Source organism: Cebidichthys violaceus, unplaced genomic scaffold (assembly GCF_023349555.1).
Source record: "Cebidichthys violaceus isolate CVI_PGR_0920_01 unplaced genomic scaffold, fCebVio1.0.p SCAF_12, whole genome shotgun sequence".
Taxonomy (NCBI): domain Eukaryota; kingdom Metazoa; phylum Chordata; class Actinopteri; order Perciformes; family Stichaeidae; genus Cebidichthys; species Cebidichthys violaceus.
Genome location: NW_027176285.1, coordinates 3,559,794 through 3,587,361, shown reverse-complemented (window position 1 = coordinate 3,587,361; position 27,568 = coordinate 3,559,794). Strand labels below are relative to the sequence as shown.

The 27,568-nt window shown below is 40.6% G+C and overlaps 1 protein-coding gene across 2 annotated transcripts; it reads left to right on the top strand.

Annotated features, from left to right (window-relative positions):
• The first annotated feature begins 67 nt into the window (after positions 1 to 67).
• On the top strand, positions 68 to 25,068 carry galt (galactose-1-phosphate uridylyltransferase). Of its 2 annotated transcripts, none has more exons than XM_068705927.1 (11): positions 68 to 205; positions 1,010 to 1,179; positions 1,776 to 1,851; positions 2,162 to 2,210; positions 5,272 to 5,401; positions 6,822 to 6,878; positions 10,920 to 11,042; positions 17,443 to 17,575; positions 19,166 to 19,249; positions 24,508 to 24,662; positions 24,932 to 25,068. In XM_068705927.1, the coding sequence occupies exons 1-11, from the start codon at positions 169 to 171 to the stop codon at positions 25,013 to 25,015; spliced, it is 1,098 nt and encodes a 365-aa protein (XP_068562028.1). In that variant the 5' UTR covers positions 68 to 168; the 3' UTR covers positions 25,016 to 25,068. The 2 variants fall into 2 exon arrangements, with proteins under 2 accessions (XP_068562028.1, XP_068562027.1); XM_068705926.1 differs by having other exon boundaries at positions 2,147 to 2,210.
• Positions 25,069 to 27,568: the final 2,500 nt, after the last annotated feature.

The window sequence follows — 27,568 nt, the reverse complement described above, 5'->3', positions numbered from 1 at the left end:
TGTCGATTTGTCCCAAACAGCATGTTTTTTTTCCGCCTGTCAAAAAAACAGGAAGTAGGCCGAGGAGTTTCACGGACAGGAGACAGTTCGGTAGCTAACTTAACTGTCAATTAAAGTTCAGTGATTTAACGCCGGAGAGGTGACAGTTATCAAACAGCACCGGCCAACATGAGCGGCGCAAAAGAAGCCAGTTTTGATCCAAAAGGTACGGAGCGTTGTTAAATTACGAGCGGTAAAAACGAAGTCCATTCATTCAGGACATCGGTACCTGCAGATTGTTTACGTCTGTGCAGAGAATTTATTTAAAGCTCTATTAAAAAAAAATGGTTGTTTTACGTCACTTTTCCTTACTAAACGTCAAATCCACTCAAACAGACGTTTTACAAATAAGTAGAATATACTATCGAACTTTCTATGGATTTATTACACTAAAGAGTACTAGTCCCCGTACTTTATAAATGTCTATATATATATATTCTATATTTTCATTGTTGTTCGATCATATTGCATTTCCGTGTGAAATAGACTGTATAGGTTCTCAGAAATCAATACATGTTGATGCCAAACCACCCAATTACTTCGGCCTGTCTTCCTGCATTGACAGAGTGCTTATTGCGTTACAGTACACACAGCCAGCTGTGTAGTCTCGTGACTTGAGTTCCTGCTGCTTTTACTGCTGCAAGTACAGCAAACAGTCCTCCGCATAATCCGCACAGCTACAGGAACACACGCATTTTTTTCCCCGACAAAATACAGAATATTGTCAACATGTGAAATTATTTAGCAATTCATTGATAATGAAAATAAATATTCTTGGCAACATTCAACAAGACACATGAACAATTCCCTCCTCTACACACAGGTTAAAGAGGATATAATGAGCTTGGAGTGACTAATTGGTCAGGTTGATTTCACATGCACATGATTACATTGGTCCTTGTTTTGGCTCTCAAAAGAACCCGCTCTCTGTGTTATTTATTTGCCTTTCCTTGTCTCATGTCTCCCTCAGAGCACCAACACCTGCGTTACAACCCTCTGCGTGACACCTGGGTCCTTGTGTCGGCCCACCGCATGAAGAGACCCTGGGCGGGTCAGGTGGAGAAACCTCCGGAGGAACACGTACCCAGACGTGACCCCCGCAACCCACTCTGTCCCGGGAACACACGTGCAAACGGAGAGGTAAGAACAGGTGTAATTGATTCAATTTATGAATACATAGGCCTCCAGTAATGTACAAAGAGCATCAGCAAGCAGCATACCCAAGCTCCAGACTTTAAATAGAACTTTGAGAAACATGTAGATGATGTCACAGATCATCCATGCTCCTCTGCAGTCGAGGGGCTGCAGTTAGTCACTGTTGATTCTGAAATAAACCATTTCACTAAAGGACTAATGCATCAATAATATTAAATTATTACATTACATTACATTACAGTCATTTAGCAGACGCTTTTATCCAAAGCGACTTACAATACGTGCATTCAACATTGGTAATAAAAGAACTACTAGTCACCAGAAGTCATAAGTACATTTCCTTTTCCAAACAAGCATCTAAGAGCATGAAGCAGAGCATAACTCAGAGCCAAAGTACAGTGCAGAAACAAGAAAAACAGTTAGTGCTATAAGTAATACGAATACAATAAGTGCAACAAGCTAGTATGAAAATTATTGATACATGTCTGGACTCCTTCAGCTACCAAGTACATGCCAATTCTAAATTACATTCGCTTTGGACAACAAAATCGGTGTTTTCTTTCCTGTCTATTTCTCGACAGGTAAATCCCGACTATGACAGCACTTTTCTTTTTGAAAATGACTTCCCCGCTCTTCAGCCCGATGCCCCAGATCCTGGTGAGGAGTATTTCTGATAGTAGTTGCATTACACATCAGAAACTATTTAAACCACTGGTTGAAATATATCAGTGCTGAAACATTTTTTTTTGCTGTTAAGTGAAAGTACATTCAAATAGAATACTGTTATTTTATCTACATCTCAGGCAGAAAACAATTTATTTTTGAGATGATTTCACGGCCCAATAAACTAGTCAATTAGGCCTAATGGGTGCGAATCAATGTACTTCAAATTGTAAAGCGAATGAATTGTTCAAAGTATAATACAACCCTTCATGTTGAAACATTTTACTAGTGCTGTGTTCTTCAGGTTCAGATCAACATCCATTGTTCCAGTCTAAAGCTGCCAGGGGCGTCTGGTAAGAACAAAGCGTCCCGTCACACATTGCAGGGATGGTCACTGTGTCAATGCTGTCGTACTGTATGCTGTGTGCTAAGGATGTGTAAAGGATGCAATGTAATGTTAAACTAAAACTGTTTCTTGAAAACGGCAATGTTTCATGTTGTACCCGGTCCTTTACCAATAAACTACAGTGTTACAATGAGATGAATGTTAAACACATGCATAATCTAAATTAGCGTGCGGTTAGAATTCAGTCAAGGATGCATCTTAATCAATGTTCCTTTTGTAAAAAAAAAAAATTATGATACATTCAAATTTATGACTTCTTAAATCTGAACTGATGAGTGCAATCAGAGCAGTCATGCTGAGGCAACGCTCATACGTTGTTGTGATTTTCATCAGCATAATCAGCTATTAGAAGAAGGCAATTTTGTTAATCAACACGCGGCATGCCACTTGTTTTCAGGACATTGTGAACTATGCAAAAATAAATCACAAATCCTCACTCTCAATACATGCGTTAAGATGTGTGCAATCCTCCGTGGCACCACCTGATGGGGATGTTTTCTCTCTCCATTTTCAACGACCTGGACGCTTGAATGTTCTGATGACATGGACTTCAGTCCAGTGATATTGACCTCAGACCCTTTTTGGAACACAGGGAAATAAGAGGTCCTCTTGTCTCAAACCATCCTATTCCTGGGAATATGTTGTATTCCTTCATGAAATAGTTTGAACCAGCTTCCTGATCTATCAGCATTGACTGTTGGATTTAGTCCCTGTCAAAGTCGATATGTGGTCTGGGAACCCTAACGGGGGGCTTTGTAAGCGAACCCTTGCATACGCAATACACAGTAGTGTATCAATAGATCCACACATAGCTAAGTTACACAAAACCTTTGCTGATAAAGATTTTTCTCTCTCTTGAAACTTGACCTCACATCGCTCGTACTGTGCCATATACCGGGAAGTGAAGCTTCAAAACACACATACAACCCTTTCACATTTTGTTATCGTAGCAAAGACATCAGTCTGTAGACTGTAGGTCTTTGTATCTCATTTCGGGAATACTTTTGGTGATTCTGCCCGACAGCAGAGTTAGATAACGGCTGAATAATAGATTCAATCAAAACACCGTACTGCCAGCGCTGTGTTGAAAACCAAACTTCCCATGTGTTGGCAGGTGTAGAGGCTGTCGGTTATTTCTTGCCGCATGCACTCGCAGAGTAACAAGCAGAGAAACAGCACTGATTGTCGGGTTGCTCTGTCTTGTTATTGATTGATTGTTACATTTCAGGGTATTCATTTCAACCTCACAGATCCAGTCTGTGTGTGTGTGTGTGTGTGTGTGTGTGTGTGTGTGTGTGTGTGTGTGTGTGTGTGTTTTGTCTTTTCCCGATGCAGGGGTCGTGTACGTGTTTGTTTGGTACAGTTTTCACACGCAGACTTGTGACCGTGTCAAAGTAAGAGGGAGCTCGGAAGCTGGACTAGTGCGTTCTGCCCTGCAGCAACGTTCAGAGAGCCAATTAGAGGGAAAACAAAATGGGAAATGGGATTTTGGGGGATTTGGGTCATGGGAGACAAAAGCGAGATGAAGCGAGGGAAGAGAACCTTCTAATGACTTATTGCATCACCCCTTCTCAGTCATACATCCTCTCTCAGCAGAATGAGCCTAAATACTGTGGCAAATGACTTGGTAGTACTACTTCATTGATATTTAATTGTACAGGCCTAAGAGTGTCCCTAGAGTTTCCTAGTAAGGGACTGTTATGTAACTTCATTTCTTTGGAAGTTTCCATTAATTACAATTGTTTCCCAGCATTTAATTGTATTAGACTTTGAGACATTATTCAACCCACACTGCACTGATAAAACTAATACAACAGGGCTCACAAATATATATATATATATATACACACACACACACACACACACACACACACACACACACACACACACACACACACACACACACACAGAAGTGCAGTACGCAGTCTATGGAGTGCTTGTAGCTTCTATGATACTCATGAACAATTCATAAACACGACCATTCAGTTTTGCTCAGAGCATAAACACCAAAGTCATTATCAATTATTGATCATGTACTAGCTGCTCGGGCCCTTAGAGGAGCCTGTCTGTTGATAGAAATTACATTTTTCTGACTCTGACAGTCGAGCTGGTTTCCACTGGGCAACATAGGTCAGGTTGAAAGCAAATATGAATATGTGGAATAACATACACACACTTTACAAAAACTGGTTAAAACATATAATCACACTGTTTTTTTTGTTCAGTTAGTCATGCTCACTTTTAGTTTTTAACAGAAGTGAGCGTTGTTCATATATCACAGTGTATATTATGAGTAAAGCTCTGAGCGCATATAAACTGGATGCTTTGTCAATCTGACCCTGGACACGTGTCAAATCAACAAGTCAAACCCCGTCATGCCTGTCTCTTATCATATTCACAATCAATGCAATACAATGCTATTTTCCAAGTGCGACCACGTATCCTTTGATCCGAAGAGCACCACAAACAAGAGCTTCAACACGATATCCAAAGCAAAACATGTCAAAGAAGATTTGTAGCTGTTTTTGACGACGCGGTCTCTGGGAAGTACAGAGCAGTGATTTCACTGGACACCAGAAACGACGACTTCTGCTGTCAATAACACGGCGTCTTAAACACGGTAGATCAAGACTCTTTAAGAAAAATATATATCATACTGAAAATCCAGGCAAGACAGCAGCAGCACATGCATCACTTATTAACAAGAACAAGAACAAAGGACATCACAATAGATCATAAACACACGGAAGAAATAGAGAGCCAGACAGAACAAAGATGGGATGAGAGGTGAAGAATTCACTTTTTTTAAATAGATTTTTCTTCCCTGGTTTAAACACCTGAGATTGGTGCAGGAATGTAATTAAGATGCTACTGTCAAGGTGCCCATGAGCAAAGCACTGAAACCCCAACTTCCTTCTTTTTTTTTGGGGGGGGGGGGGTTATCACCTTCCCACTATCTAACATCTCTGCCGCCATCTTCTCTGTCTCTTTTTCGCCTCTGCTTTCAGTAAGGTCATGTGTTTCCATCCCTGGTCAGACGTCACCCTCCCTCTCATGAAGAAACAAGAGGTTGTCAAAGTGATTGACAAGTGGGCGGAGCTTGTTGAAGAACTAGGAAACACATACCCCTGGGTTCAGGTATGAGATGCGCACAGACACACACACACACACACACACACACACACACTCACTCCTGTTAACGTTCACACATGATTGATGTAGTGTCTCCCAGGGCTGGACACCTGTAAAATGTAAAAGCAGGTAAACCTTTCGTCACTGATCCCTCTGGATCATTGGATACAACTTTAATGATGCCTCCGGGCAACTTGTAAATTCAAACGGCAGCAGCAGCAGCAGAGAGAGAAGGATGTCGATAACAGAAAATGACAAAGTTTATACAACCTAGCAATTCATTTTTTTCTCCTATATAAAATGCTGAACATTTTTACAGCGAATAAAGATGCCGCGGAGGTCAGAAGCTGATGTACAACTTTACTGGTTATGGCACATTATTAGGTGTAAAAGATTGATATTCAGCAACTAAATCCGAAAAAAAAATTCGCAATCCCATCTTTTTTAGGTTTTGTGTGTTCATTGTGTTATATGGCCCCAAATACTACAGTACGCATGACTCCCATAAGCCATCACTGTGGAAAATACATAAGCTAGAGCTGTAGAATCGTAAGTAAAGCATTTTACTCTAAACAGCTTCTGGTTAAGCTCCATAGGTCAGCTTCTAACTTCAGTAGCGCAGCGAGAGATTGGTGATTCCCAACCAATGCTCTTTAAGACTTCTTTCTTCATTTTTGATTAAATGTACATTTTTTGTTCCATAGCTATTATTTCAACACACTCAAATGGCCATTCATGTATCATTAGCTTCCCCAGGAACACTGACCTCCCAATTTATACCATTTCTCTAGTCTGCACAGAGATATGACTAGTGTGTCAACATTCTTAGATTATATTTATATATATATATATTTATATTGACATATCCGATATTAGAACAATCCCTAGATATAGCTCATGTTCTGCATTTCTGAACCAGTCCCATTCCGTTTACTTCTATGGTGATAGTGTAGATGTTGGTAACTTATGATGTCGTCAAATCAAAAATTCCTTCCTGAGATTGAAAAATACATGTTGTGAGTGCGGACATCTTTTGAAGTGTCCAAGAGCAAGGCACCGGATTTTGAGATCTCTAAGTATTCTCACTAAACAGACAAATGCATACATAGCCGCAGGGGATTTGAAACGGTGTGAAGTAACAAATATCAGCACCAAGGACAGCACCATTTCCCCAGCCCCTCTAGTTTTAATTCATCTTCATCAGCAAGTATTTGCTCTGATCAAGAGTCCCAGAGAGACTTGTTCAGTCTGACTTTTGACTCAGGGAACAAAGCAATTTCCTCCAGGTGCTGACATACGAGGTTCTTCCTCTGCTCTTCTCTTAGAAATAGTTTTGATTCGCTTTGTTTAGCTTTGTCGCACTACATATGAGTAAAAAAAGGTAAACTGAACTTTACATTTTCCTCCTCTATTTTTCTGTTTTTAGATCTTTGAGAACAAAGGCGCTATGATGGGCTGTTCAAATCCACATCCTCACTGTCAGGTAGGAAATGCACAGATGCATAAACACACAAGGTAATCGTTGTACTCGCCTGTATGCGAAAACATGAGCGACTTCAACGACACGAATCACTTACTTGTCCTTGAAGTGAGAATACAGAGTTCAGGAGTACTTGAAATGAAACGCTTTTATCACATGAGCACAATATGATTTTGTGTCACCGGTCCAATTTGCACATCTATGACGCCGTCTTATCAGATTCACGATGACAAATTAAGTTTGTTAAAAAAAGCTGTTAATTCACTCTTCACCAATGAATGTGTGATGCTGTCACATTTTGTGTGTGTCTGTTATTTCTGTCTTTTCTGTTTTTTGTCTTTTTTTTTTTTTCTTTTTTTTTTAATAGCGTGATCACATCTTTATTACCGTTTGGGTGTTTTCTTGTCTTTTCACGTTTGCCTTTTCATTAATGTGATTCAGACAAAACCAACAATTCAGAGAGACCGTGGCGTTGCCTGTCAAACTGCACGTCACAGTGTGATGTTGAGAGCGAGCACAATCAGGAGGGAGAAAGACAAAAACAAAAACAGAACAATGGTTGTTGTTGACAGAGTGATATGTTGAATTCTAAACAGCAATGCTTTTGTCAAAATGATCAATATAATATGTCAGCTTTCCAAATTGAGATGGGCCCATCAGAGACAGAAATCCCAGTTATCAGCCTGATAATAATAATACACAAGTTGCTGGAAGTCCATGTATTTTGCTGTAACACTGAGAAAGTCCGCTTCATTCACTCCCAGTGGGGAACTTTGTCTTCACCCTGCCCAGCACATATGAGATTGCCTTCTTCTCATTTGGTCAGAGAAGCTGCTGTCAGAGTGAACCGCTATGTCAAGCAATCAGAAAACACATTTAAATGTAGATAAAAGACAACAGATCAAACACTTCAGGTTTCAGACGTAGTGAGCCCGTCTCATTTATTCTAAAGGCAGCACACTGACAAACCCTGATAGGTTGACATTTTTGGAAAAGGGGGGGGAAAAAAAAAGAGAAAAGAAAAAAAAAAACGGCCTCCCAACACCTGTAAAGGTCATACCGCTTTCCCAAAATGTGTAGCTTTTAGAATAGTGTCTTAATCATTCACTGCTGTCCACAAATAAAGCAGCAGCAGCAGCAGCTGTTGCGTAAGAGAGACTATTAGAAGCTATTTTAAGACACAAAACGGGAAAAAGAACAGAGTTCTCTGAGGTGAGGAGCTCTTAAAAGTGTCATCGTAACTTAACGGTCCTGCAGATGTTCTGCTTGATCAATGACATTTCAAATCATCCGGCTTTTGGAGTAAAAGGAATTTTCGACTCCATACAGAAACAAAGGCCTGCTGTACTTGAGTCTGTGCTGTAATATACAAATGAACAGCAGAGGGCAGTATGTGACCTCAGAATAACATGGTTTTAACACACTGTGTCATTAGGTACTTCAGAAAAAAAGTACCGTACCAAAGGGAGAAAGTTTGGGATTGAGATGGAAACCCTTATAAAATATGTATTCAGGTGGCGTCAAAGTCTTGTTTGTACTTTTATTACAATAAGATGAAAAAACAGTGTGCTCTTTTTTTATTGCGGTCCACCACTACGAGACAAAGTCAAACCTGGAGCCAGTCTTTGAGGAAGCTTTTTTAAAAGTTTGGTCAGTTTTGTTACTTTCTCCTGCAGTCCAGATCCCCCTTTCCTAAGACATCAAAGTGTCGGAAAAGAGAGTAAATGTGTGTGTGTGTGTGTGTGTGTGTGTGTGTGTGTGTGTGTGTGTGTGTGTGTGTGTGTGTGTGTGTGTGTGTGTGTGTGTGTGTACAGCCAGGCTACCCCTCCAGGCCAGAACGCATAGAGTAGATCTAGAACTTTGAAGAGTAACGAACAGAAAATGTTAATCATGTTCTGCAGGCATCGTTGCTTTTGATAACTTTGGCCTCAGAGAGACAGAGCTGTATGTATTTCCATCTGAGTGGTGAAAGGAAAAACGTATGTTCCCGGAATATTAATAGTCTTTTTTTTTTTTTGGACTGCCCATGAAGTTGATACAGTTTTCTTTATCCTCTTTTTGTAATGGAGGAAGCCTATGACTGCATTCTGGTTGAAAACGTGGAGTGTTTAATCAGAAAACAATTAGCCATGCAGCCTGAAGCAGTGCTCCTATAAGCAGCGCAGGACGCCTCTGATCATTACTCTGTTCATGCGATGGAATATTATAATTGGAAAACCTACTCCTGGTGACACAAACGTGTTACTTTCAGTAAAAATCTACTTTAATAGGCCTGAAAGCTTTAAAAAAAATAAAGGTAAAAGTGCAAAAATACCACCTGTAAAGCAGTTGACATTAATGCCTAGACCCTACGATATGTACATAATAAATAATGAAAAGAAACCAAACTAGAGGCCCAAAGAAACACCACTGTCCATCAGAAACACACACAAACTGCTTTGCAGCACAGCAATAGCTAATCAATATTCTGGTGAAGGTCTTACTCATCAGAGTAATGTATATTTAGTTTTGCATTTCTGCATATATTTGTGTCGATTAGTTTGAATGCTAATTACGACAAACCCATATGTAAGGTGCCTCCTGTTTAAAACCCCAGCAGGTGCTGATTCATCACGCAGCAGTGTTACACGGAGTTACACGTTAGGGTCATTTGGCACTCCTTACCTGCTTTTACAGCCATTAAAACAGCATTAAGTGCAAACATAAATAATCCCAACGTCTGTCGGGATGTTCTCGGTTATCCATGAAGAGCTTTCTGAGATGCAGTTGAAGTGCATTATGAAGCTAATTCCGCAGCCCAGAAGCGGTTTTCTCCGAAGCGCGATTGAGAAGGAACCGCAGCGCTGTGACGCAAATGAATGTTTTCCTCGAATGAAATGACCTGCAGCATCTCATCTGTTTTACGGCGTCAAACTGTCTGCTTTCTCCAGGGGCTGTTTACCGTTTCAATCAAAGTGAATACCAGCGTCTCATTGAGAGCGGGTACCGGCTGACACGGAATGCCAGTCGGTGGCTGATGAGAGTGAAGTCTCAACATCAAAACAGCTCCTTTGAACTTAAGCTAATTTCATCAGTGAGTGCGTCTCTATGGGCACAGAGAAGAGTGCTTTAACATATATATATATATATATATATATATATATATATATATATAACATATAATGTTTTTGCCTATTTTAGCCCATTCACAAAAAAATGACATATTCTTGAAATGACTTGAAACATTGTATTATCGATCCACACTTTCAACTGTATTTTCATGCAACGATACCGTGACAAAACTCAGCTAATCTGCTTCATCAGGACTTCTGTGGGTGTGGTTTGGTCAGATTTGATTGACAGTGACATGGGATCATAGCAAAAAAAAAACGAAACAACTGACGTCACATTTTGATTCAAATATTGTCAAAACCAACTGAGCCCTGCCCGCTTCAGACCATGTGACAGAAGCACGGACCCCCAAAAAAAACAAAAAAAAATACAGATAATATGTCCTAAAATAACCACAGCTGTTCCAATTTTGGCAGAAGATTGTATGATTGTGTGTTCATGTACTCTACGACCCTAACGCTCTCGGTAACAAGCTGATGGAGAAAATATGTTTTCGGAGCCTGTGCATGGAACCTCGCTGTTCACTGATGAAGGACCCATCTCAATTACGTTTTAGTGTCTGCAAGTTGATTTTCACACTGCATTGAAATAAATGAAAGCCAGCAGTGACTGCAGGGTAGAACAGATTCATCAATCTCAAAAAGCCTGAATGGAAGAATTAAAGTGATTTTTTTTTTTTTTTGAAACCAAGAAATCTCTGCACCTGTGGAACAATAATTTATTGAATAGTATTGATGAATGACCCTATTTCAAATGAATGAGGTCATTTGGAAATGGAGCGGGGGGGGGGGGGGGGGGGGGGGGGGGGAGTAGGCAGATTGCTTATTACCTCTTTTATTTTGTAACATACATAGATAACTACGTTTTTTTGATTTCTGTGATGTCTCATCATTATCTTCCTCCATCTTCTTTCCGGCTCCTGTTATATCATAGGTGTGGGCCAGCAACTTCCTCCCTAATGAGCCGGCTCTGTCAGACCGCTGTCAGAGAGACTACCATCAGACACATGGAGAACCGCTGCTGCTGCAATACGCCAAGCAAGAGGCTGAGAAAAAGGTATAGTATATATATATATATATATATATATAGTACACCCATACACAAATGCAATTAATGTCAAAAAAGAACATTGAAAGTTCGATTTTGCCCTCAAAGGCTTGTAATGTACCGTCACTTGGTTTCACCTAGTTTTACTTTCATTTGGGTAATTTGGGTACATTTCCCAGAATACCTTTCAACAGTCATACAGAGAAGGCAGTTGTTGTTTTTTTCATTCACATTGAAATTTTCCAAACAGAAAACACACAATGTTTGTGTGCAGTTTATCATTAGTTTCAGGGATTTTAGGTGCCGAAAATGGGCTACATGCTAGCATTTTATTAAATAAACAATGTGTAGCTCACATGATAAGCAGCGTTAAACATTTAGTCTTTCCTGGACTATTCAATATGAATTCTGACATCTGTACGATGGGAAGTAGTGCGTCAAATCTGGCGTTCCCGCCTATAGAGGTCAGTCACATTGAATCAAGCAATAATGGCTTAAAAGGCATGTTTGATTAAATGAAGTGCTTATTTTGAATGGCCCAATTGATTACCTCACTAAAATTTGGATTTGATGACCATGACAAATATCGTGAATGGTGATGGGGACGTCATCTTAGCTGACTGTGTAATAATAGTAAATAATAAACAAAAAAGTCCCTAAATACGAGATTTATGCAAATAGGTGACATCATAATTTGCCTCTCGCTTAATCCATCCACTTCCACCTTTTCCCGACATGCTTCTCTCTCTCTCTCTCTCTCTCTCTCTCTCTCTCTTTCTTCATCTTTCTCTTTTTTTCTTTCAGTCAGTGAAGCGTGTCATTGGACGGCAGAGATGCTCATTAGCATAACGCAGCGTCATCCGTCTTTAACCTGTGCGACGATTTGAGTGATTTTCCAGTCGTGTGTTTTGAGCATCGGCAGCACTAACCGTCGATGAAAGAGTCTTAACGCAGCCCTGAGCGCATTCAGCGCGTTGGAACATGTCTGATTAGTAAGCACAGATTTTGGTGGAATCCGTGAAGGAACTCTCTACAGTAGAACTAAACTCGACGGAGCCGTGACTTCTTCGCTTCGCTACCTGGAGCTGTAGAAAGAGATGTCTTGCTTATGCTACTTTTGTTATTTACTACACTTAATCTCAGGTTATATTCAAAGCTAAAGCCCTTCTTGAAACTGGGTTCCTTTGTGTTTGTCCAGTGATAAACCAATCAAATGTGCTGTCGGTTTATCTTGTCCTAATGCGATTAACCTGCAACACTTTATCACTTTACCTTTTAGACTTCCACCTTTTAAGTCCTTGAGTTTAAGTAGCAATGAACAGATTGCATTTATTTGGGTTTAGGAGGATTATTTGATGTCAATTTATCACCTCTCCTCCCATGCTGATTGTGCTGCGGGTTCAGTGTTATCCAAGGGTTTCCTTGTGTGTGTGTGTGTGTGTGTGTGTGTGTGTGTGTGTGTGTGTGTGTGTGTGTGTGTGTGTGTGTGTGTGTGTGTGTCCTACATCTGTTCTCAGACTGAATGGAAAGCCTTAATGACATTACTTTTTAGCATGTCACAGGAATTGAGTGTAAGAGAACTGGTAAAAATATGTTCTCTGTTTATTTCATTCACATTATTTAGTGTTTGTTCATGCTGCCAACTGGGAATTATGAAGTTGTCTCAACCAAATATATTGAGAAATCATATTGATAAGCACTTTTTTTTTTATTTTTACTTATTTATTCTTAAAATTAGTTATGTAATTAATGTCATCTGAAGTTAAAAATACAAACAAACAGATTATCATTATTGGTAAATTACGGTTAATTTGTATATTGTGTAAAACAAACTCAGAACACATGAGGAAATCTGTGTCTAATACCGTAAATTAGGAACCTGAATACCTCTCCGCTCACCCCTCCCTCTCCAACCGTGTCGGAGAACTACGATGACCTTCTGGTAACATAAAAAGCTAGAGCGAATGTTTGGTTTGTCTGTTCTGGGCTACTGTAGATAGACTAAAGCACCTATCGGATGTGAACAGTATATAAAAACAATTGGTAGGATGACAGTTAAAGGAATAGTTTGAGTTATTAGCCTTCTTACTGAGAGTTAGGTGAGAGAATCAACATCACATCATCTGTACCATGAATACGTACCTGGAGCCAGCAGCCGCTACTTCAGCTTGGCTTGTGTGGCTCCAGGAAGTCACTGGTCCGACATTGGCTAAGCTAATCAATACGTGAAACATAATTTCATAACTTCGCTTCACACTGCATATGCAACGATTGAGTTTAGCGTTCATGCTAGACAATGTAACCAAGACAGAATGGTTATCTAAACACCAAAGGAAAAGCTTGGACAAAGTAAAACCTGCAACTTTTTCCCTGTTTGTCTTTTCCTGAATTGTTCACTTTACTGCAACACATCCCAGCCTGATTAGCCACTCTCCACACAATGCTGAAATCCACTCGGGGTCTATCTCAAGAGGAGGATCTTTCTGTTTGCCGTTCTTCACTGGAATTAAAGCTGTGTCTTTTGAGTGACTACAAATAAAAGTATTACATTCTTCTTCAAGAGGAGCTGGAGAGGGAGAATGGGCTCGATGATGAGGAGACAAGAGAGCGGAAGGAGACGAGGAAGGACAGAAACCGAGACACAAAGTCACACAGAGAGATGTGGCGGGAAGATGGAGAAGAGAAATCAGACAGCCACTGATTCATTCAGGGAATGAGCTGATACCTGCATGTTCTACCGGGATCGAGTGTGTGTGTGTGTGTGTGTGTGTGTGTGTGTGTGTGTGTGTGTGTGTGTGTGTGTGTGTGTGTGTGTGTGTGTGTGTGTGTGTGTGTGTGTGTGAGAGAGAGAGGGGATAGCATTAAGGTTTCGAGAAGAGCAGAGTAGACACTTGAATCTCCTAGACAGCTGCTCATGGGGACTGACCTTTATAAAATCAGAGTGGAAGTGTGTGTGTGTGTGTGTGCGTGCGTGCGTGCGTGTGTGTGTGTGTGTCACTCTCTCTCTCCTTTAGCTCCTGTCTCTCTGACCCGAGGTTAGGACCATAAATTGGCACACTGCAGTGTTTGGAGGAGTTTGAATTGGGGTTCGGCTCCCTGGTGACACTCTTGACTTTGAAACCAAAACTTTGTAAACTAATTGAATGAAAGTCTTTGGGATTTGCCGTCTGTGAGGTGCCTGTTTTAGGACATCCTCCACTCCCTCCCGCTCTCTTTCTCTTCTCTTCACTCCACCCCTCCTCCTCTTCAATCTTCCCTTTCCATCCTGGTCCTCTCTTATTTTTCTGTCTCCATTCTGCTCCTTTATAATCCTGTTAAAGGCAGCAGAGGACAGACATGCTGGAAAAACAGGGTGAGGAAGTTTGAGATTGAAGTGGAGAAAGCTGTATATTATACAAAGAAGTAGAATATGTAAAGTCAATATTTTTGAACAACAACATAAAATGCTGTTCCTAATGGTGTCGCTAAACACTTTAGAGATAGACATGCCATCAATACAATCGCCCGCTTTTTATCCCCTCCTCATTTTCTTACTTTCAAAATATTTGTTGAAAAGGAAGCCATAGTCAAAGTGTTATTGCACCAGGCACTAAGTAGAATCCTTTACTGCAAGTAAAGTTCATTAGGATTCTGTTAGATTACTCTTAGTCTTAAACACCACAGCGTTCCCAGTAGATGCCTTAATTATGCACTAATGCCCGGACAAGTTTGTTCAAACCGCTGGGAGATTCATGGCCTAGGATGCCCAAACACTCTCTCTTTGCTTTGGTGTCTGGTTACTGACAATATTTCTTTTACATTTTAATTAGTTTTCACACAGAACAAGCATTAATAGTTTGGACTGAAATACTGTATAAAGGCAATATAATGAAAAGCTAATAAAAATCTTGAGAAGGAAAGAAAAAGTGAGAAAATCAGCAAAAGTAATTATAAAATATGTCTGAAACAATGAGATTGTGAAAAGAGGAAGCCCACTATTTAATATATTAGTATATATATATATATATATATATATATATATATATAAATAAAAATAAAAACACTGTGCAGGTTTCCGACTTTTCTTAGCTGCAGTGAAGCCAATAAAAAAGTTTTTTGTTATCTTGATGTATTGAGAAATGACATCATTCCAAAACACACTGCTTGGTAGACAGGGTACGTGAACCCAAAGAACATCTGATATGGTATCGGTCACTTGACATCAAAACTACAACACAAAGACTCTCAAAAAGCATGTGGAAATATGAGCCAGTGGACTTTTAGAAAAAACAACTCCATTTCTGAGACTAGAGACATGGTGAAGGAGTCCCAATACATACTTTTATTATTTTTGCACAGATTTGAGGGCGCAGATGCTTTTTTTTTTTTTTTACATTAAGCTTATTGGTGGAGGACTGGAATGCCCGAGGGGAAAGCCAGAGTACACATGCAACGTTCACGCAGAGCCCTCTGTGTGCCACAGGGTTGAGCTGTGATCCCAGAACTCAACTACTGTGAGACGAAAATGGTAAATACTGTCCAAAACATGTTCAAGCTACAAACCTCTGGCCCGACACTTATTCTGGCTGATTGTGCCTCTGCTCAGGTTGAGTCGGGCAGAGATATGCTGCAATTAGGTGAGGCTACTGGACTCCATGTACCAGGCAGGAGCATCATACAGGTGTGATTTGTCTTTCATGAACATTTCAACCTAAATCTACGGACATGTCGGTCATATGGCTCAGACCCAGCACACTATAAAAGATCCACAAGTTATTTAGCACTACGGCTAGCTTGCTAGCTAGCTAGATTGATTGATGAGTGCTCTACAACTCTAACGTGTTACAGAACATAATGCTATGAATGCGCTACATTAATGTGAAGGGATAAGCTTAACTTCCTATATCTCAGGCTTGTCTCTTTTGAACTGGCAATGTTACAAAATGGCAATTAATAAGACTCATTTAGCTCATTGCTTTGGTTTCATGGCACATTTACTGTACAGTTCAGTCTCACCACTCTGTTATCAGTAGCAGCAGGCAGCTCTTTTCAGCAAATGAAGAAATAAATCCACTAAATAGCAAAGTTGTCAACTAGCCGGTGAACATAGCTGAGCATGTAGCAGCTAAGGAACCACTTTATTCTCTCAAAACAGGCTGTTTGCATGAACAACTTTATAAGGTGATTATCTGTCAGGACGTTGTGGGGTTCTTCTGCCCCCAAGTGGCCAAAAAAAACAACTAAAATCAATACAGCTTTAGGAACCACGCTCGACGGTCGATCAACCCTGCTGCAAATTGTTGTTTATGCTCCGAGGCCTCTACACGGCAGCCTTTCCGTCTCAGTTTGTAATCAGACTGATGCATACAGGGAGTTGTGTTAGGAAATACATGCAGTTACTGGAAATCCAATGCAAAGTAAAGCAACAGGGAGAGAGAGAGAGAGAAAGAAAGATTTGCGCGGTGATTTCGGGATTAGTTTGGAGCTGATTCTTACTGCTGCTGTTTAGCACACGCACACACACACACACACACACACACACACACACACACACACACACACACACACACACACTCACACACTCACACACAGACTCTGAGCTAATCTACGTATTTCTGATGAATTGTAATACCAAGGTCGGCTCGTGTTTGTGCCCACTCATCAGCTTGTTAAATCTCAGCTTCTGACACATTCTGCATTCAAACAGTTTATGGTAATAAGGCTTCATGCTGCGAACAGCCACTGACCTGTTTTAGAACCATTTTGAACTCAGTTTGTCGTAAAGTAAGAGCGTGCTCAGTCAACCTTTGCCCTGTTTTTATACTTAGTATTCCTTGTTTTTATTCAAGTCATTCTGGTCTGAATACATGTTTGTGAGGTGACTTAATAAGCCAAAGCGGTCTGAACAAGTTTGTGCGTTTACTTGTCTCTGTTTATATATGTGTGTGTGTGTGTTCATTATAGCTAATGGGAGTAAATGTTCGCAACGTGTGGTCGTTTCATCAACGTTCAGCTTTGAAATCGTTTACAGTAATTACCTGAAAGACTGTCAGAAGAAGAGCAGACATGAAAAGAGAGGGACTCAAGAAAAAAAAAAAAAAAACAGGATCTGAGACAGCAAGTCAAAGTAGCAGCAGATGGTTGTGAGACCGGCAGTCCTCTCTAATGTGGAGTACTAGGTTTGATACATCGACTGCTAAGATTGCTTGAACAGTTTTTTAAGAACTTCGATTCACTGAAGAGGAGGGTTCAAGGTGCTTAACCGGCTGGATGATGTTCATTAAAGATGCTCAGATTCTATACACTGATTTCAGATTCTCCAGGTCAGGTTCACTGGCTCCAATTGTTTAGAAACAGCAGTTACCTCAACAATACTTACTCACCAGTTGAAATATACCCAAACACATTTTTGATTGTGTCTCTTCTCTAGGAGCGTGTGGTGGTGGAGACTTCTGATTGGCTGGCGGTGGTTCCGTACTGGGCAACGTGGCCCTACCAGACGCTGTTGTTACCTCGACGACATGTCCTCAGGATCAACGATCTGACCGCAGAGGAGAGGGAGGGTGAGTGTGAAGATACTGACAGTGAGTGACTGAGAGAGTGCGGAGGTAATTAAGATTAGTTCAACAGGGACTCAGCGGCTCAGTGGGGAACCTGCAGGTTTGGTTCCCGACCAAGGGGCCTGCTGTGTGTGTGTGTGTGTGTGTGTGTGTGTGTGTGTGTGTGTGTCATGAGCTTCCCTGTGCATTCACAGCACATTCAAACCATGGGGTTCAAATCAGCTCAACAATATATGAAACTTAAAATCAATTACGCCCAAACCTTCTTACAGTATGAGCCAATGTTTACATTTTTTTGGATGCTAGTTATGAATGGATGATGTCTAAAGCATGTCTCCATGGCTAACATTATGCTAATTCCAGCTGGTACATAGTAGATTATGGTGGTTGCATGTATTTGTTGCCTGTCAACCCTCCCTCTATATAGTTTATAAAGCAATGCAATGCTTTGCTAATCATTAAATAAATGTGTTATTTTCTGTCGTTCACTTCCCTCTCTCCCTGTCATTATGGTGTTTATGACTCAAGCAGATGTTGTTGTTGTTGTTGTTGTTGTTGTTGTTGTATGAGAACTAATTCTCTTAAGGTTGTTGAGATCTTGTGAGATTACGTACCATTGCCTCTCAAGGATAAACATTGCATCTGTGAATCAGCAGCTGGCTCATTTTGGAAGACTTCTGCTGACAGCCGAGAGTCTGTTTAGCTGATTGAGCTTCTGTGTAGTGAAGGTGTGAAGCCGAAGGTACGCAGATAAGACGGATCGGTGTCTTCTGAGACACAGTGCATTAGCAATGCTTCACACTGAACGTGGGGGAGAATCAGCACAGGCGAACAGTAGTGCCTGCAGCCATTTTAAACGACAGCAATTTGTTGAGACGAGCGACCGATGTAGGGCTGCTAATGATCATTTAATCAATCAGTCACCAGTAACAATTAGATCAATGACGAGTCTATCGACCGAAAATGGTCAAAGTTGTCTCAACGGTGTTTGTGTCTCACTGGGACATAAGTTCAGAGTATTTTCAGCTGTTCTTTATGTGACAGAAATAGCACCGTAGAAAGAGTCTTGTTTAAATACAGCTTTACGTCAAACCCCCATTACTGCTTTTCGACAGTTTGTACATAGATGTTCTTATTGTATCCAGATCAGAGTTTCTCAAGCATGGGTGGAATTTTGAAAAAATGAGTGCTTGTTATGTTCTGCAATAAGCCCTGGAAATTGCGCAGCATCATTATGTTTAATCTAGTGTATTCTGAATTGAGTTTGTTGAAAAAAAAAATGAGAATGTTGATAAATTGTTTATTTAATTGATAATTCAAATACTCAATGTATTCGGTATTGTGAATGTGCCCGATTCAGAAACACCCTATTGATTTGGGTTGAGCCGTAAACGGCACCTGTCAGTAAGACATGCTTATTATAATGTATGCAGTGAGCTTCAATTAATCATTTGATCAATTATGAGTTGATGCAGGTGATCAATTAAGGAAGTTGCTTCAAAATTTCAGTCCCTAATTTGATCACTACCCTACTCACTAACTAATATCCTCTTTCTCTCTCCTCTGTCCTCCTGTTCGCTGTCTGTCTGTCAGGTCTGGCTGACATGATGAAGCGACTGCTGACCAAGTATGACAATCTGTTTGAAATCTCTTTCCCCTACTCCATGGGCTGGCACGGTAAGACGAGAGAGAGTTTAAAAAGAAAAAAGTTTCAATAACAATAAAAAATATTTAAAGTTTCCTTTTGCAGAGTGACAGAAGGAGAGAGGGACAGATGGCGGAAAAAAAAAAAGATTAAAGAGAATTTTAATTTAAATACATGAAAATCTGTGGATGGATTGATGGATTGGAACACAAATACTGCTACAAACTGGAGGCTGTTCACATATCAGGCCAGCCGTTAACAAGTTCGCTCAGTCAGTTTGATATACGAACGAGCTCCGTTCACATTATCTGCGAAAGTCGTTAAATATGTGAAGTAGAGTCACAGTCAGGATTTTAAAAGACTTGCTATCGTTGCACCCAGTGTGTTTTTTTCCTCTACTTTACATTAGGTCACATCATCCACCAACGTGGTTTTAATATCGCATGAATATTGATCAGCTTGTCCAATGTCACTGGAAAGATGTATGTAAATTAGGACGCAGCATGTGTTCCCTACAGATTAGATAGCTCTTGTTGCGTTTCATTCATCTCTGCTGACAAATGAGAAATCCTCAGCTGTGACGTTTTTAACACTTCAATGCACACTCAGACACGTCACCTTATTTCATGTTTTGTACACGCATAACCGTTGTTACCCTGTTATAACTAATAATAATAATAATGTAATAACCGATGCATCCGGCGTGCGCATTTTATATATCTCTGGCTTTGTATTAATCTCAAATGAAGTTGCGATTCGTTCCGGTGTTTATTTTTTACATCTTTAGATGATAGTGCACACAGTCAGAGGAAATGAAAGAGCCAGTAACAAGACAGAGAGCAAGTGAATAAGCAGGCAAATCACATTTTCATTTGGACAGAACATGCAGAGTGGCAAAACACATTTCCCAAAGATCTCGGATGATGAAATCCAAAATAAATCTATCTATAAATACCTCACACCACAACAGTCGAGCGAGTATTAATCTTCGTTTAACGATTGCCGGGCAAGTGTTTAATTGGCCTGCTGTGAAGAAGCAGCTTGCACAAACACACAAAGACCGCACCGCTTTCTACTAAAGTTTGCCACCGAGACAGCTGTTCCTCTTGTGAATCTCAAGCTCAGCGCAGCCATCGGCTGATATTTACCTGGACTGAGACAGCGAGGGAGATGAGAGAGACCTATTGTGAGCATTGTCAGACAAAACTCCTTGCAGCGGGTTCAAACTGGAACAAAGGTTAGCAGAGTGCAGCGATGCGATGAGTGATGTGTGACAGAAAGGAGAGCCGTGTCATCACGGCTGAGCGCTCCGAGTGATCCTTGTAGAAGCGAAAGGTTGCAGGTTCAACCCCCCCCCCCGCAGCAGGAAACCCTCTCACTGCTTCCTGACTAAGGCATTCTTATTCAGAATGATGTCCAATCTGGGAAGACAAACACCGCAGCATGGATCTAGATGCACTACCAGGACAACTTGTACACATACTGTATTGGGAGGGTGTGTACATGTCTCTCACCAAGCGCCGATCAATTTAACATCTTTTGCGGTGAAGAAGTTTCTTTTCGTCTGTTGTTTCGTCTCTGTTTTATAGTTCCAATCCCAAATGATGGGCTTTTCATCTTTCATGAACGGCCTCAAGCCAGTGAGGTGTGCACATAATGACCATTTAGGACTAACAGCAAGGTTGAAATTCATCTTGTTTAATTTAGACTACAGCTCCGTAGTCAGTGAGAGACTAATCCAAATTTCAAGAGTGACAATTTGTATTGATTGTCTCGTCTCAGATCTATTCTGGAGAATGAAGCGCTGTAGCTTTGTGAAGACTTCTGATCACCTGGGTCAAATGACCAGGCAGCCCACATTAAAGATTTAAAAAAGAGAGATAGTGTGGAGAAAATAAACAGAGGGCATGAGAGGACGCAGTCTTTCACCGACTTTCTTCTTTTTATTTTATCAGACATGAAATGTCTGAAGTAAAATCTGGGTCTGAAGTTGCCTGTGGTGAAGGCTCCTACGGACCGTGTCTTAAGTTTTGGCTTTAATCTTGTGTGTGTGTTTTATTTCTTAGATACAAAGTCAAAAGGCCGTGTTAAAGCAATGTGCTGAAGGTTATACACAGGTAGTGTATTTTCTGTGGCAAAGAGAATGATTTTGATTTTATTTTTTTTACAAGGCTGGGGGAGAAATGGGGGGAAAACATTTGCCAAAGAGGTACAAGTGGTAGACGCACTTTCTTCAAATTAGCCAATGTCTACAGTTATTATGAAAGCAGAGTGTGGCAAAGATGTTCCACAGTCCTTGGTGAAATGTAAATTGTGTTGCTTGTTGATGCTGTCTGTCCTGTCTTTAAGGCATTGTGCTGTAGCCAAAGACAGCTTTCCACGGCGTGGCCAAAAAAAAACTAACATACCGCAGATGTGTCTTTGCTGAAATTTAGGATGGCACCCAGCAGCCTGTGGCAAAGCCAGGACCGTTGTCGATATCACATCGCTTCGACACATATTTAACTTTAGCTCCAGTAGCGTTACCTTGTCTGAAGATACATTTAGCTCCGTCTGGCCTTCTGGAAACAATTCCCCTCTTATGTCAAATACCCGCTGATCTGTCCGTCCAACATCTCCGTCACCAGCGGCATGTAGAGACACGTTACCTCTAGTTTAACACATTTCACATATAGTAACCTGTCGTGTGTGGATCTTTTAGTTTAATATGCCAACTGTAATGTAAGAGCTTAAAGATTTACTTAGTGTGAAATGTAACATCTTATCCTTCCTAATGAACTGCTACTACTTCCTGGTGTTTTCTATTCTATTACATTCTTGCAGTTGATGGAATATGGTCAGTTTTTTGTTGTTTTTTTTATTGGCAAAAGAACCTTAAACTCCCCAAATAATAGTGTTATTTTCACCTTATCAAGGGGGATTAAGGGAAAAGAGACTGCTGGGATGATAATTGATGTGCTTTGGCACGCTTACACTCTGTCACACATGCACACACTGACCATCTAATTTGGAAACACACACCTTACATAATGAGTTGCCTTATCTCCCCATCTGTGTTTGTGCTTTATTTGAGCTCATTTCGGAGCAGCCAGCTTTTATTCTGGGCTGGGTTTATTGTGTGGCAGTGTGGGGATAGAAGTGGTTGGATGGCGTTTCAGTCACCTGGGAAATCATGGATTAGATAAAGCTACCTGCTTACTCCATCAGGAGGAAAACCATACTACAGTACTGGCTAGATGAAAGGAGTGGGACACAGAGACGGAGACGGAGACGGATATAGGGACACAGACGTGCGTACGTTGCAACAATCTGGATATAAGTAGAAGGAAATGTACAGTGTTGTGATTTGTCGCTCAATGTGACGCTAGTAACTGTTAAAAGTTGTGGTCCGTATGTGTAAGTTTAAATTAATTCTAAAATATGCACTCTTTTATATGTTTGCATGCATGCAGCAGAAGAAACACACCCAAAAATATGTAAAAGTGGGTAATTGTCTACTGATAGAAGCATCATTCTCTCTTCATTTCTTCTCTCGCGTCGTCTCTATCAGTGTCTGATTAGCTCCCATTGTAAGGAAACTGTCTCTCGTATTGGGAATACAATGCCTCTGTGATTCTATTTTTGAATGGCTTTTGTGTTTTGTTTTTTTTTAAAAGAGAGATATTTCTACTTCCACTTCTAATCCCCTCCCACCAAGATCAGAAAGCATCACGGGGAACAAAGACGGCATTTAAAATGTTAAATACTGTCACAAATCACTGAAAGTGTGTCGTTGGTAATGCCCCTGTTAAAGAGTATTTATCGAGTTGTGTGATTATGCAATTTGTCATACATTAATCTGCAAGTTTTGTCAAGTTAGACAGAGAAATGGCGACAAATTTGAGGAAAAATGCTTCCTCAGAGGAAACGATTTCTGGATGTATGAAAATGATGTGACCATATTCTAAGGCCTTTATCAGATCTCAAACCCAGTTTCAACACCTCACATTTCAACTCACTTTTTCCCTGCTGGTGCTCCAGTCTTACAATCCTTGATTTAGACAAAATAAAAACTCCTAACAGGCCTTTTACGTGGGGGGAAAAAGAGGGAACATGTCTCACTTGGCTATTTATCTAGTTCCGTATTGGTCACACAAACCAAACACCACAAACTCAAAGCCCTTTAGCCAACCCAATGAAGCCTAAACTGTTGCTGCACATTACCTACAATTTAATACTGATGCATTCATTTAGAATACAAACACCTGTGTCAGCGGTGCCTGGTAATACTGTCCAATTACCAGAATTTAGTAGACCCATGCCAGCTAATCAGAGCGGAGCGTTCTCAGTGGTCGTTAGAGAAAACAATCTCTGAAAGAATGGATCACCGGTTCCTCCTCACAGAAAGTGCTTTAAAATCTTTATTTTTTTATTTTTTTTTATTGCACTTGTAAGATTATTGCTCTATTGCCCACAGAGTCAACACTGGCTGCTTCTTTAATTTATCCTGTTAGCTACCTGATAGGGGGGCCTGTCTGGTCTGCAGCTTAAAGGCGCTAATGAGCAGAGGGGCTCGTTCATGCGGTGTGTGTGGCAGCGAGATAAATGAGCTTGTTGTGTCCCGGCTATGCATATCCTTAATTAGCCTTTAGTGTTTGATCGTGCTGCCATTCTGTTTGTGTCTGTGTGTTTACCTGTCCTCCAGTTTTTTTTTGCAGAAACATTGAGAGACGTTTAAATATTTTGTCGCCACGGCTACCCACACTTTCGTATAAAGTTTCAACAGTCGAAATATGCACGGTGTCCTTTTCCTGTCTCCCCAATTTCACTAGACAATCACAAGTGTGGAATATTTAAGACTGTTAAACCCTCAACCCATCTGCTGGGTACTCTTTGCAGACCAGCCCTCAGTGTGCACACACACACACACACACACACACACACACACACACACGATACCAGAGCTAGGAAAAGCTAAACCTGAATCATTATAGAGTTTAAATCATGCTGGGAAAAGCTTCTTTTATCTCCGCTGGTGCTATGGAGTGGAAACTGCCTCTTGCAATTAAGGAGGTGCAGAACACCACAAGCCTTTAGGAAAAAAGGTAAATTAGAAGGCTGCTGGATAGCATCTCCAAATAAGGACATGGGCATGTTTATAAATTGAAACCAAAAGGGATGTGGTTGTGTGTCTCTGAACACTGACCACGATGGAAATAAGTCCTGGACTAAACTATAGAAACAGCCTCTGATTGACTGAGTAAAGCTGGCTCTGTGTCTCAAGTCTTAACGTCTCCCTCTCTTCATTCAGGAGCCCCGACCGGCCCCCATTTAACGGAAGACAACTCTCATTGGCAGCTTCATGCTCACTACTACCCTCCTCTGCTGCGCTCAGCTACAGTTAAGAAGTTCATGGTGGGGTATGAGATGCTCGCCCAGGAGCAAAGGGACCTCACCCCTGAACAGGTGAATATCAAACAATGCACATGTGCAAAGCCAGCTTTGGTGCGGTGCAGAGTTCCTCATTGATTCTGCTGATTTAAAGTAAAGTACGATTTGAGGTGCGACGCTATAGGGGCTTTGTTTTCACCGCAGGCCATCAAAGGCTGACCCCCTCACAGCATACCAAGTATATTGCAAAACCAGGATTGCACTAGATTCGCTTTCTGTCCCTATGTTTGTCTTTAAAGCTGTATAAAAATCATCGTGGCACTGCTGTGTTCTTGTATCTGTAGGCTGCTGAGAAGCTAAGGAACCTTCCAGAAGAACATTACAAAAGCAGAGAGAAGCTGGAAAAAGGAGGAGGAAAAGAGAAATAAGATGGAGGAAAGTGAAGTCAAATTGAAATGGCCTGTGTGAGGAATAAAAAAAAAAAAAGGGGGGGGGGGGGGGGGGGGGGGGGTACAGCTTTATCTAAACCACGGTATACTTTTTTTGGAAATATATGACTGATGCAATGCCTTTGTTTTGGAAGTACTGTGAAAATGACATTCAAACGTAATGACATGTAACACATGAGGTGTTAAAGTGCCTTTGTGAACACAGGGATTCAACATTCTTACTTGTAGAATATACAGTATATGTATATATATATATATTTCTATCACATGTCTGTGTGCTCAAAGCTGGTACCGGGCTCCTTACTATAATTATGAAATGGACCTCCAACAGCATTTGTTATCGAACTCCTTATTGTTGTTTTAGGGAGATAATAGGAGCACATTATTTCCCCCCCCCTGCTGTCCCTTCTGTCAAAATTAAACACACTTTGTTATTATAACTGAAGCCTTTCGACCACACAGCTTTTCATTTCCAGCGACACAACGAGTTATTGTGAGTCAAATGAATGCCTTTCACATGGAAAATAAACAATTCTTAAATGAGTTAACCGTTGACAGCTTTCAGCCTCAACGGTTTGACAGTGGAATGCTTTATTTGATATAGAAAAATGATGTAACAGATACAATGTCTTTTGTTTACGGTAACAGAATTATCCTGACTTAAGATCAGTTGTTATTAAACAGCTCCAACGGTGGTATTGAACATGAAAACACCATCATTATGTGATAAATACACATATTTGACACTACACCTGATGCAAAACAACCCTGAATCATAAGTATTCAACATAAGGGGGGCAACAGAATGGGAAGGCAAAGCTAATCAATGAATTAGGGAGTGTGTTGGGGCAGATTATGAGTTTGAATATTTCAGCACCATGGAGAGAGAGAGACAGTGCCTTTGTTACTGTGGTTCAGAACCATGGACAGAGACAGTGACTGAATGGAGACTTTGACAAAAAGGATCACTTCACATTTATTTCAAGCGTCAGTATTAATAAAAAAAATACGTGTAATAGTGTTTAGAGACGGCCTTTAAAAAAAAAAAAAAAATGTGAGCTCATCCTTCAAGTTTGACGACCGCATAGCACACTAGCGACGAGTATCGTTCAAACAAAGGAAGTGTGGAGAGGCAACAGCACAAGGTTATGAAGCAGATGATGAGAGAATCTGGTCTAGACATCCTGTCTCAGAATGAAGTGTGACACAGAAGACCATGCTGTGGAGCATAAAACAAAGCAATAGAGGCTTCACATGTCGTTTTAAACTCTGTGGGTGTGTACATGGACTGTTCATTCCAATTACTTTATTAGAATTAACTACTTCTAAAATTAGATTCTGAATATCAGCTGCTTCTAGAAAGATGTATGCAGGGAAATCAAATACTCCTTAACTAATAAGAGACCGAAAAGGGATTACTGAGGGCCCTGGAGAGGGAGCGGGCAAAGACCCAGCGAGCTACAGGATTCATGTGGATTAAGATACTTGCATCGTTCAATCATTTTTGCGTTAAGCTCTAAAAGCAGATGGGTTAAAAACAAGTTGACTTCGTGTCTGGCAGGTAATTGCAAACCATGCAAATGAAAATGTTAATTCTTGACACGTTAAATGAGGGGGTGCTGTCACCATGAAAACAGCAGATGGCGGTGACGCTTAAAAAGTGAGGCCGACGAGCCGGGCTGCGGTCGAAAAAAGTCCCAAAATGACCTCCTAACGTCTATTCCTAACCACTTGTCCGTGACCTCTATGGAAAACGTCGCGGGGTCAAGGAAAGATGTGAAGGAGAATTCATGAGGAGTTAGGAAAAGACAAAAGTGGTCTGATTATATTTCACTAATTACGGAACTATGATGCGACGGCAGATGTCGCTGACGTAGGTCTGCCGTGGTGAAACTACAACGAAGAAGGACTACAAAAAGCACGGCTGAAAAATGACCCCATCTAATCTGTTGCTTGATTATTATCAATTTTCTTTATATATAGCCTGCTTTATATTATGCAGGCTTTAAAAAGAGCTTCTTCTGAGAGGCTGCTCCACTCGTGGTGTGAAGGAGAGAAGCCGGAGCTCCTTCCTTCCTGCTGCTGTCACACTTAACAATCAACACTGCTTTTGTAGAAACTGATAATTCACTCGTGCAATATCAATATTTCCTTTGTGCAATAATGTAGAGTCAACGGTTCGGTTATATTTTTGGTTATAGTCCTAGCTTGTTTGTTTTTTTTTTAACGGATGGTTCTTGTTATTGAGAACAATAATTTGTTCATTGACAGTTTGCTATATTTACTGTTCATTTTATTTCAATTAGTGAATATTAATAATTGAAATGTAGACTAAAAGAATCCTCAAGTTTAGGTGAAAGTTAAAGACAACACATGAAGTGAAGAACTTTGAGTTTGATGTCTGTAAACTGTGATGCTGAGTGTACTTCTTCACTTTGTCTTCTTTCTATTGAGTCCAGTCTGCATGAAGCTGCTAATATTGAGTGTAATGAGTTCCTCCCCGGTCGTAATTATTCCAGTCAGTGTTTCACT